Below are 12,710 nucleotides of genomic sequence, written 5' to 3' on the forward strand. Positions count from 1 at the left end.
GTCTCATATGGGTTATATTGGCCTTAAACTCTTTATGCAGTTGAAAATGACTTGATTTCTTCATCTTTATACATCTACTGCATAATTTCTTTGGTCACAAGAGTATACCCCCATATCCAGATAACATTTTTAAAACTTTGCATAGATTAACCTTTTTTAATTAAAAGATTTTGTTTAGATTTGTTTTGTTTTAAATATTTATTTAAATAGAAGTAAAATTACTGATAATTTAATATATCCACCTCAAGATCAAAAGTAATCAGTTTTGTTGAATACAAGAGGGATTCAATCTACCTTGGATGCATTTTATCATACACGATATTTCTTTAAACAGTTGTTGTTATACTAATTCTTAAGAGGTAAAGGAATCTGTCTATCCCAGGAATACACAAGGAAGACTCCAACAAATAAACTAAGCAATAGTGGAGAGGCTACCTTAAAAGTCCTTCCCCTATAAAGAGATTGATGACTACCTTGATTGCTATCATTGAGCCTTTATCCAGTAACTGATTGAGGGAGAGGGAGAGATACACAGCTAAGCATGGGGCCAAACTCCTGGAGTCCAATTGTAGAGATGGAGGAATGACAAGCAAAGGGGTCCATACCATGCTGGGCAAAACCACAGACATAGCTGACCTTAGCAAGTGGGACCTCATTGACCCTAGTATGACAGCTGGGAAACCAGCATGAGGCTGTACCACACCTGCTGAACGCGAGTGTCAGTTGGGAGGATGAGGCAGCCCACAGGCACACACACAGTGGATTGAGTATCTTTAGTGCATGAACTGGATTTTGGAGCCCATTCCCTATGGATGGACACCTTTTTCAGCCTAGACACAGGTTCTGCCCCAAATGATGTGACCAATTTGATGATTCTCCACGATCTCTGAGGAGTGGATGAGGGGAGAGTGTGGCAGCAGCGGTGGAGCGGGAGTAGGAGGATGGGAGGAAGTGAGAACTGGGATTGGTATGTAAAATAAAATGGTTTTCAAAATAGTTTAAAAAAAGGATCGGATCTGTCTAAATAAAAGAAGCCAAGATACAGACTTCAATACAAACTAATTTCTTTTGAGATTAGAACTTGTAGTTTGATTCTTTAATAGACTGAGAGTCATCTGTAAGTGGGAAAGTCGATTCAAAGACAAGCTTTGGCATTGTCTTCTGTAGCTCTGCATTATTTTTCCTAGTCTTCTACGGGTGAATACAGATAGTACATGCCTCTATTACAGATAGTACAGTACATAAAGGATAGGTTCAACCACGGGTATTGTACTTAAGAATCAGAAAGACAAAAGCAAAGAGAAAAAAAAAAACACAAAATTTCAAAACAACAGGAAAAATGCATGTTTAGTCATGAATTTCAAGACACTCTCTCTAAAAATGTTCAAAAACAAAAACTAACATTTAGTGCAATTTATATAAATCACTCCAAATTTGAATGAAAACTAAATACAGAGATGCTAAGAACCATAATCATGTACTAAAATTGGCAACACATAATAATTCACAGAGAAGGCTGCTTCCATTTTCGGCTTCCTGTGAAAATGCAATTAAGGGGCAAAAAGATTTTCTCTCATCTACCAGGGTACACAACAATTATGTTCGTATTTTTAAAATTCACTCACATATTCATTGATGTGTATAATTGGAAAAAGAACCTACAAGAACCTACAATGTTTACACATGTTGTTAGTACAATATGCTTTTCCTAATTAATAAAATAGGGGCAAAATGACCCTATAACAATAACCAGCAACTTCACCACAAAATAATATATAAAGAAATGCATTTTCTCAAAAATCTCATTAGATACAATGAGAATTCCTCAATATTGATAAATAACCAACCACAAAGAAATAATTATTTCTTGACCATCAGAATGACTTAAGCTCTTGATGCTGTCTGTGGGGTTATTCTATTATGTGAAGCTTTTGTTGGAGAGTAAAGTAGTTTTGTGTAATGAATCAAGTAGTATGATAAAGTACATGATTAATATTTATATACAATTCATATACCACAGTTCATACCAAGGAAATAAACTTTGATAATTTTCTGTTATCTGGAGTTATCACTGAGTCATCTTATTAATATTAAAATTTACATTTTTATTACCGATTCGATAGATACCAAGAAATATAAAAAGTATGATAAATTTCTGCCAAAAAATAGATTAAGCTCATTATCTGATTATCAAAGATGGTAAAGTTATAGCTTAATGAGTAGTTAAGTAGCTAGAGAAAGCTAAGTGCTAAGTATACAAATATAATCCAAATGTCTATAATTAATAATCTGTGGGTTTTAGTATAAGTCAACTGGGAATAATAATAATAATTTTAATTGATATAATAAAAATATAATACACCTAACATCCAATATCTTTCTTATTTTATACCACATATTTTATGAAATATGCATTTCTTAAAATGAATTTAGTCACCTTAACAAAATATATGTCTATTTCAAAGGCCTATTTAAGTAAAACAAGTTCTATATTGAACATCAGCTTCAGTGTCTGAAAGTTATTGATACAAATTGACCAGTTCCTATATTCATGTACATGTTCACATGTAAACAAAATGACTAGTGAATCCTACTTCACAATAAAAATAGAGGCACATACCAAATACTGAAAAGGTATTAACTGAAACAAACACTCTAAAATGCACTCTAAACTTGAACATTCATGATAAAAGTGGCAATAAGTATAAAGTTAAAACGACTTTGAATTGAGTCCATGAGCAGCACAGTATGCTTTACATAGAGCAAGCTGTGAATGTTCCAATCAATGTTCTACACATTCCTCACATCTAATGCCTATCCCAGTTAGATATGTTTCCGTCACACAAAAGTTTTCAGGGATTAAAATTTTCTTGTGTTTTGTTTCTACTACCATAAAGTTTTTCTGACTTTTCTAACTTCAGAAAAAGACAGAAAAATGCATAGACCAATCTTGCCTACTTAAACAAAACTTCAAATATTCATCAAAATTGTGAATCTTGGGAAAAGACTTCATAAGACAGCATCTGTGAGCGTGAAGTGTCTCCAGGACTACAAAATGTCCATAACTAGGACTGATTTCCCTCATTAATTTTGACATTTGAAAAGACAAAATAAATGTAGTTATTACCTTAAGCCACCAACATATTCTTGCTTTTCAAATATGGTGATGTTGGAGTAGCCTAACCGAGCTAAAAAGGAAGCACAGCTTATACTCGCAGGCCCAGCACCAAAAAGCGCAATTTTTGCTGAGTAGGCTTCTGGCATATGTTCTGGGGGAGGCAGTGATGGGCTTCTGATCTGTGGGATGTTCATTGCTTTGAACACCTATGGAGAAATCAATTGTGATGATTAAAATTTTAAATTAAATTTTACATCCTCAAACACATTTTTAATGTTTCAACTCATAATTAGCACTTTAATTAGCAAAGAGAATTGCATGTTCCATATAAATGACAGAGTCGTAGTTATTAAATAGATGATGACTGTGGCTGACTTTTCTCAACCTCTGAAAGGCCTTCCAAGATATGAAAGAACTCTGGGAAGCATTTTAACTCACATTCCCTGCTCCATTTCTTTGCCACGCTAGATGCTCTCTTTGAGCTCCCACTGTATAGTTTGCACATATCTAACATAATTGCTTACCAGTGTAGGTGTTCATATAATGATTCCACACCAGTGAGTGGAATGCTTTTTTCTTGAATTAGAAAACAGGTCATATGTAAGAAAACAAATTACCACAGTGTTATCACAAACCAACAATAACCTGGCACAGAGCAGACACAGGATTTATTAATCTGTTTCTTTATATCTACTTCTGACTATGACAGATGAGCTATTGAGGCACAGGAGAGCCACTGAAGCAAACAAGCAAGGCTCAGTGGTGATGAGCTCTAGAGAGAAAGCAACAACTTAGAGTTAATAGTCTAAGGATCAGCCATCATTTCCAAACTAAATGTGTTTGTATGTATTAGTAGAAGGAGGGAGGCCAAAAAATGTAAGAGGGCAAAGACTCAGGAAACCCAGCAAAATGATTTGGGTAACCTTGAAAAGCAGGGGCAATAATATGTGGGAATGCAGGGTTTCAATGACCTAGCAAACAAAACACAGAGCACAGAGAATTAGCTCAACTCCTAAGCTGCACAGGAGAGAATACCAAGAGTTCAAATAGAACCTCTGTAACTCTGAGGGTGGCATGCAGGGTAGCTCATCACTGTGCACACATGTAGATGAGTTCTGAGAGGCTCTACTCTAAGTAGTAAACCGAAGAGAGACAATTCCACCTGAATAAAGTCAATCATGTACTGAAAAACATATAATCAGTCCTTACACCTTTGTCAACCATACAGTAGTGCTACAAATTTTCATATGTAATGTCTTGATTTCTATCATTATAACTAGACTGCTAATAAAAATATGGAAAGCAATGTGTATATAATCCAATGAATACAGTTAGTATACACACACCCCCAGACATCTATGATGACTGAATCACCAAGTATATCAGCAAGAAAACAAACTCCAAGGAAATAGAAATTTGTCAAAACATAAAACTTTAGGAGAAAAACACTGCATGATTTTAAATTTCATATATATAACTTTTTTCTTATTTTACACATCCATCCCAATTCCCTCTCCCTCCCTCCTTCTTTCCCATACCCCCTGAACCCCTCCAATCCCACTCCCCCAACCCACTCCACAGGGAGGGTGATGCATTCCAGGACAAAATTTGTCACGTCATTTAGAGTAGGGACTAGGGCCTCCCTCCTACCTTTAGGATAAGGGAGTATCCCTCCATGGGAAATGTACTCCCAAAGTCCTTTCGTGTAGCAGGTATACATCCTGGTTCCACTGTCAGAGGTCCCTTAGTCTGCCCAGGCCTTCTAACTGGGACCCAATTTCAGGGAATCTGAGTCAGTATAATGCTGGTTTCCCAGCTATCATTCTGGGGGGCATGAGCTCCCCCTTGTTCAGGTCAACTATCTTTGTGGGTTTCTGTAGCCTGGTTTTGACCCCTTATCACTCCTCCCTCTCTGCAACTGGATTCCAGGAGTTCAGCTCAGTGTTTAGCTGTGGATGTCTGCTTCTTATTCCATCAGCTACTAGAAGAGGCCTCTATGATGGCATGGAGTTAGTTATCAATCCCATTATCATGTAAGGGTATTTAATGTAACCTTTCCACTGTTCCTCAGATTGATAGTTGTAGGTCATCCTTGTAGGTCTCTGGACACTTCTCTAGTGTCAGTTTTCTCAGTTTTCTCTTCAAACGTATAATGTTTCACTCTATTATGGATATATATATATGTATGTATGTATGTATGTATGTATTAATCAAATGAGACATGAGGCAAAACAAAACAAACAGACAACAAAACATGTTGTGGATGACACATGGGAATGAAATTGGGAGGTAAATATTGAAAGAGACAAAGGCAATGAATGTAAAGATCCAACCAGTGAATAATTAGTTTCCTAAAAGCCAAGGTGATGGACCAAAGAACAAGCCACAGAGCCCCCAGAATAAAGAATATGTACAGAAATTTATATAGCCTCAGACAAGAAAAATGCCAGCCAAAACCTACTTCTCAACATCAAACTGTTGAATAGCAAAGTACTAAAATAGCAATGTTTAAAATAAAGAAAAAATGTCAATAAGCAAGAAACTGAGCTCCCTCCTCCTAAACAGAGTGACAGAAGTCAGGTGAGCATAAAATTTTCTGGCCAATGGAAAATCCTAATATCTAAAGTCCTCTTAGTAAAAGTCATTCAAATATGAAAGTTAAATAAAAGTACACTCTAAGAGATGTCTTTAGAAATAACAGTTGTCAATAAAAATTGTTTCTAAAAATTCCTGGTAGGGATATTGGTTTTCTTCTGGGATAAGACCTTGATAGGTTGTCCATGATCAAGTAGTCAGCCCTATAAATATGAACATAATGGCCTATTGGCACACTGATTGGTATCAGAAGAATTTACACACACACACACACACACACACACACACACACACACACACAAACTTGATAATTATAGAAGGAAAGAATATGGATTTAAAAGGAGAGACCGGGGCAGTGGTTGGGGGAGGGTTTGACATAGGATTAAAAATACCTTGTACTCATGTATGAGATCATCACAAAAAACAATAAAGTATACTTCAAAAAATTAATATTACCTTAAAATGTTTAAATGTGTGTGTGAAGACAGGTGAACATTGGTTATAGAAAGTAATGATATTTGTCTTTAGAATTTAAGTAATATGGAACCTAAACTGTGTAACACAGCCTGAGAGGCCAAACACTTGTCATGTTTCAGATCCAAACATTATCTAACATGGCTAATGAATTAACTATCACACTGTCCTTAGTTTAGAGTACATTTTCTATTGCTATAGTAGCTACTGAACCACAGCTAAAGGATGGTTTGGGGAGGGCAGGGGAGGAGATGAGAGAGAGGGAACTGGGATTGACATGTAAAAAAGCTTGTTTACAATTTAAATTAAAAAAATAGAGGGGAAAAAAAAGAATGTGTAGGTAACTAGTGAGAAGGTTTGATATTTAAAATAACTCTTCCTTCAAAAGAAATGGGAGGGTAATGGGATGAAAGGATGTTCAGGGGCATGGAAGGGAGGGAGAGAGGAAGGAAGGGAGAGAGAGGGAACTAGGATCGATTTGTAAAATAATTGAAATTTAAGAAATTTATTAAAAAATTAAATAAAAAAGAATAAAACAATGATAAGCAGAAGTAATAAAAAAGAGATGGGAGAAATAACATGAATCAATGCAGATAGGTAGGGGGCAAAATCAAAGGAATAAAACACAAATTATCATGTGAAAATTATAAATAACATGAAGTAATTACCACATTGATAGGATAAATATATGATACAAAACACAATTTAAACATTTAAGCTTTCAAAGATACATTGTCAAAGATTATTTTGTTGTTGTAGTTGTTGAGTGTGTATTTCAGGGTTGGGATGCATGCACCATGGAGCACAACATGTGAAGGCCAGAGAACTTTTTGTATTCAACAATCTGCTACTAGTATGAGGGAATTGGGGATCAAACACAGGTCCCCAGGCTTAGCAGCAAGCACTCTTACTGGCTGAGTCATCTTTCCAGACATAGCAGAGCATATCTATTTACTGGTGGATTTTTATACTGCAAAGTGATTTTTCTTCTCAGCTATAATGTTTAATTTAAAAGATTGTAAATATACTTTCCAGTGCTTTGGTGAACTGTCATGTAGGTCCCAGGGATGCAGCATAACAAGGACATGTTTCTACTGAGCCATCCACTGACTCTCTGAAAGAGATTTTTGTTTTGTTTTGAACACATAATTTTATGTATATGTATGTGTCAGAATGTACTTAAGTGTCAGGAGGAGAGATGAATAAAGTGATCTACTGGAACTGCAGTTACAGACAGTTGTGAGCTGCCATATGGGTGCTCAGAAGTGAACCCAGGTTCTCTGGAAGAGCAGTCAGGGCTATCAACCACTAAGCCATCTATCCAAACACTTGGCTACTGTTAGAATCAATATTTGTCTTTTCACGTTACTTCTTTCTAGGGAACATTACCAGGGGAATCGATATGTAAAATAAGAAAAAGTAATAAATATATATAAAAATAAATGGGGCCTACGGAAATTAGCATTACCTCTTAACAGACTTTAATAAAATATAAATTAGATTAAAAAATTATTAATGATTTTGTTGACAATACAATGGTATATTTGATTATTTAATGATGTCTTCTGTCCAAAAACTATATTAGGTGAAGCTAATATGTAGTAAGCAAAAAGAACAAGGTTCATGTGATATTTTTCTTGTTGCATTCATTTAGAACCAAAAAAAAAAATCAATTTAACACTAGACATTAAGTATGTCCCCCATGCTTTCTGGTTAATTATATGCAAATATAGTAGCAGTTTAATAGTATTCAATATGTATAAATTTTAGCCTAAAGATATTTTATTTTAATTATTTAAGAATAAAACTTTTAATATTCCTTTCAAAACTATGAAGTGTAAATATTGATTCAAATTATGTTTTAGCAGTCCCTGTTAGAATTCATCACAACATTGGTGACTCAGCAAGTCAGAAGGAAAAACAAGAGTTTACCCTTCATAAGTATATGAATCAAAATGGACATTTCACTGATTTGTATAACCTGAAGACCTATCTGTACATGTCCCTGCTCAGTGTATCAATTTACAAAAACATCCCTGCCTGTTTTGTGCTTCTGTTTTATTTCATGCTTTGTAACTTTATATTGAAATAACTTTTCTCTTTAAGCACAGACAGAGATACAAATAGTCTGATACTAGAATCTGACCACTTAGGTCAATTCTTTACATGCATCATTCTCTTGGTACAGGGTTTCGAAGAAGTCCTTTGACATAGTTCATTCTCAGTCTATTTAACTTCAAACAGAGCTAATAGAATCACATAACAGTATTATGAAGATTAAATTAATTACTTCAGTGCATATAATACTCACAAAAAGAGATTGGTCACACAACAAATAATGGTCACGTTCTGAGATAGAGTATATTTTAACTCAAATGCCTAACATAGAAGTGATTAACCAGAATAATTATTTCGATTAATTCATTGAAACTATAGGCTTTGCATAAGTATGTAAGAAACTACCAATTTATTTTATATTTGAAATTACGTGTATTGCTGTTGCTCTACATCCAGTCGGCAATTGGTAGTGTTAGTATTCTGCATTTTGTTTTTTGGTATTGTATAATTTAAATGTGTGTCTTTAAATAAGATGTTGGAACCTAGTTTGCAGTGTCAGAAAGTAGAGATTGCAGGATGTGTTCAGGTGATGAGGGTTCTGGAAGAGAAGGTCATTGGCAACCTGATGAATTGGATTCATTAAAAAACAAAATCAAATAAAAGCACCTTCTACACAGGAGGAAACAGAGAAATAGACTACCATCAGCAATATACCAAGTATTTTGATGTAGGACTTTCCAGGATCCAACATGGGAAAATCTGTATTTGCAACCTCAACCTTGCTGATTGTTGGGGCTGAATAGACTGAGATATCAGGTCAATAAATGTACTGGTATTAGGTTGCACTCATCTTCATTTTCCTGACCATGTCTGATGAGAAGCATCATTCTCATCTCATTACCACCAATGTCTATCTTAAGATCTGTGGCCAGGCCTTTGGACCAGTTTACATTTGAAGTGTGAGTTTTAAGGATTCGTGGTATACTTTTGGACTGGCAGCTTTTTATCAGATGTGTCCACTGCATTGTAGTATGTTTTTGCATTTTCAAGTTCTTGTCAAGAAAACATTTCTAATGCTGACAAAGTTAAAATTCTCAATATTGCACCTTTGATGATATACATATACATATAAACATACGCATATACATACACATACATACATACACATACATGCATACATACATATATACATATGCCACTGACAACACCAAGATTATTAGAATGTTCTATTTTGTGATAATCCCAAATCAACAGAGTTTCCTGTTTCACTGTTAGGCCCAAAATGCATGTGGAATTATGACTTGTGAAGAGCATGGCTGTGTCCTGATGCCTTTCTTCAGGACTGAATGTGCTGGGGTTAGGGCAGCTTTAATTTCATGGCAAGAACAAAAGCTACCACAAATAAGCATTCAACATTATTATTAAATTTGTTGAATTTAAACCTTCTTGGGCTACAGTGGATACTTCTATAAATCCTTAAGTCACAAAGGAAAAATATCAGTACTTCAGTGAGAAAGAAGGACAAACTTCACAGCAAATGTTCTTTCGGGGAATCAAATACATTTCCTGGAGTAAACACTCTTTAGTTACTGGTCTTTTACCTGTGTGGAAAGAACCTTTGGTTCATCACTTCAGGTAGCTATTAAGAGCATTAGGAAATTTACTCTATGTCATTATTTCAAAACAGGGAATTGAGTATCCTAATTCTATAATGGGAAGTGACATGTGGCAACAAGAATTCATGGGACTTACCACAACCCTCTTTATACTTGCTAGTGATATTATGCTTTTCTACCACTGTATAAATGGAAAAGAGAAGACTATCTTAATGCAAAGATATTTACTAATTCTAATTTGAGGATAACTCATTTGTGTCTATTCTTTGGAAAGTGTACATAATGAAAATACAAGAGTGTTCAATAGCTGTAATTGTTCCTCAATTCTTTTATTTGTTCTTATTAACCAAACAGTAGCAGACGTAGACCACAGAGAAAGCCAAAAATTAAAAAGTCTGAGAAATTTTGGAACAAAGTGCTTGAAAAATGACCTATAATGATGATCTGCATTCCAAAATCCTCCCTTGAGACTTTAGGTTTAGCAAATTTTTATTCCCATTATACTACAGAATAAGAATAATTCTTGGAATTTTTGAAGGAATAATATTTCAAAAAGTACTTGTCTAATAGAAACATAATGAAAACAGCACATGTTTCCTTTTGCTGGAATGCAGTGTGGCTATAGCTTTGCATTTGAATAAAACAAGATGGAAATTATATTCAAAAATTGGTTGCCTTAAATTGCAAGTCATTTAGAAGATTCTACAGTATTTTCTCTGTAACTTGCTTTCTTTTGTAAATGGTATCTAAGGAAACACTAAAAAAAAAAACTGTTCCCTACATCCATGCTTTGAAAAGAAGTAAACTTGGATGGTTGGCAAGCAGTTTTCTTCACAACAATTAAACTGAGAACATCAAATGGACAACCTGTAATTCCTGTGAACATTAGAAATGAGAAAAACTTTCATGTCATGGGATGCTGGGTTATCAATGTCATCTTTGTGTTCCTAATTAGTTAAGATTTTATTTCATCAATTTAATGTTAAAAGTAAACCTTACAGAGAAATATTGCTGTTATGCTAAATATAGGAACCAGTGGGAAGGAGAATAATCATTGTATTTGTTTTCTCTACAGTTTAGTAAATACTATAGTGGTCACTCTGACTAACATGGATATAAATAAAAACATTGAAACACAAAGTAAAAGCTCTGTGGCTAGAAGAATTAGATGCAGAACGGCTACCGTGCAACCCATCTGGTGCAGGGTTTACAAATGGTACCTTTCAAGGATGTAGAAATGTAAACCTGCCTAAGAGGAAAATTTGATACCCAAGCCATAGCCTAAAATAAGAGGTACATAGTATCTTGAAAAGTACTTCACTTATCTCCATATCAGCTCTAACACTAAATGAATAAAAATTCCTGCAGTAATTTATTATGAGAAGCAAATAAGTCATTGATTTAACTTCATAGGTTAACGTTGACTTTTATAACACGCTCTGACAATTTTGCCTATGAAGACTTCAACTCAGAGCCACAATTCACACACACACACACACACACACACACACACACACACACATAATTTTTCTTATTTTACATATCTATTCTAGTTCCCTCCCTCTGTCCCATGTCCCCCGACCGCCTCCCATTCCATCCCCTCCCCCACTCCACAGGGAGAGTAAAGTCTTCCAGGAAAGATCATCAAAATCTGTCATTTGGCTTAGGGTCTAGGCCCTCCCTCCTGCCTCTAGGCTAAAAGAGTGTCCCTCATGGGAAATGTGCTCCCAAATTCCTTTCATGCACCAGGGATACATCCTAGTTTCAATGTCAGAGGCCCCTTAAACTGCCCGGGCCTTCTAACTGAGACCTATGTTCAAGGGGTCTGAGTCGATCCAATGCTGGTTTACAAGCTATCAGTCTGGAGGGTCCATGATCTCCCCCTTGTTCAGGTCAGCTGTCTCTGTGGGTTTCTGTAGCCTGGTCTTGGCCCCTTTTCTCCTTCCTCTCTGAAACTGGATTCTAGAAGTTCAGCTCAGTGTTCAGCTGTGGGTGTCAGCTTGTTTCCATCAGCTACTAGATGAGGGCAGAGCCACAATTCTTAATTGATAATCTGCATATTTATTACTAAAGTTCAATATTACATTTGAGATGTGAATCTTAACAATTTAATTACATTGTTAAATTTTACAATACAATTTGAAAATGTTTATATCGATACTTTGGTGATAAGCAATTTCATTTACACTCAAACAAAAAGTCAAATGTAGGTTCATAGAAATCAATATTCTATGCAATGAGGTTTGCTTATAGTTTGAGTTTTCCCAAAGAGTTTTTATAAAATTACTTATTTTATTTTTGGTGGAGTACATGGATGGAAAGTAAGTGCATGCATGAATTCAGGTTCCTATGGAGTTTAGGGTTCCTGGAACTGGAATTACATGCAGTTGTGAGCCACCTGGTTTATATGCTGGAAAATTAACTCAAATTTTGCTAGATCATTGCATTATCTTAGCCATTGTTCCATCTCTCCTGCCCTATATTTCTGAGTCTGTGTATTTGGATAAATACCTTTTGGAATCTAGCTAAAATTTCATTTCCTCCCTATAGGAGGTCTTCTGTAATACTTATCCTAACAGCACTCTATCCTTCTCTATCAGTACTTGACTGAAATTGCTGATTTTACTTTCTTTCTATTTTGTCTGTCACAAGATCCTTAGAATCTAAACATAGATTCTTGGACATTAGACGACAGAACCCATGCAGTGAATGCTTTTCTTTCTTGGAAACAAGATGGTAAAAAGTAGACTGTGAATGGACTGAAATGATGAATTGCAAAGATGTTCCTTTATTCTATACATTGTCCAGAATAGGTCTGTATGTACAATTTTTGCCATGAAAAATAATGA

General features: G+C 35.2%; 1 protein-coding gene across 1 annotated transcript in view; it reads right to left on the bottom strand.

Moving 5' to 3' along the window:
* Dpyd (dihydropyrimidine dehydrogenase) overlaps positions 1 to 12,710 on the bottom strand; it is an 817,241-nt gene that overhangs the window by 605,038 nt on the left and 199,493 nt on the right. The window contains exon 6 of the mRNA XM_051185598.1: positions 3,128 to 3,324. Within this exon, the coding sequence (XP_051041555.1) occupies positions 3,128 to 3,324 (197 nt within the window). The remainder of the gene's footprint in view (positions 1 to 3,127; positions 3,325 to 12,710) is intronic.

Source organism: Phodopus roborovskii, unplaced genomic scaffold, assembly GCF_943737965.1.
Source record: "Phodopus roborovskii unplaced genomic scaffold, PHOROB, whole genome shotgun sequence".
In the NCBI taxonomy this organism is placed as follows: Eukaryota; Metazoa; Chordata; class Mammalia; order Rodentia; family Cricetidae; genus Phodopus; species Phodopus roborovskii.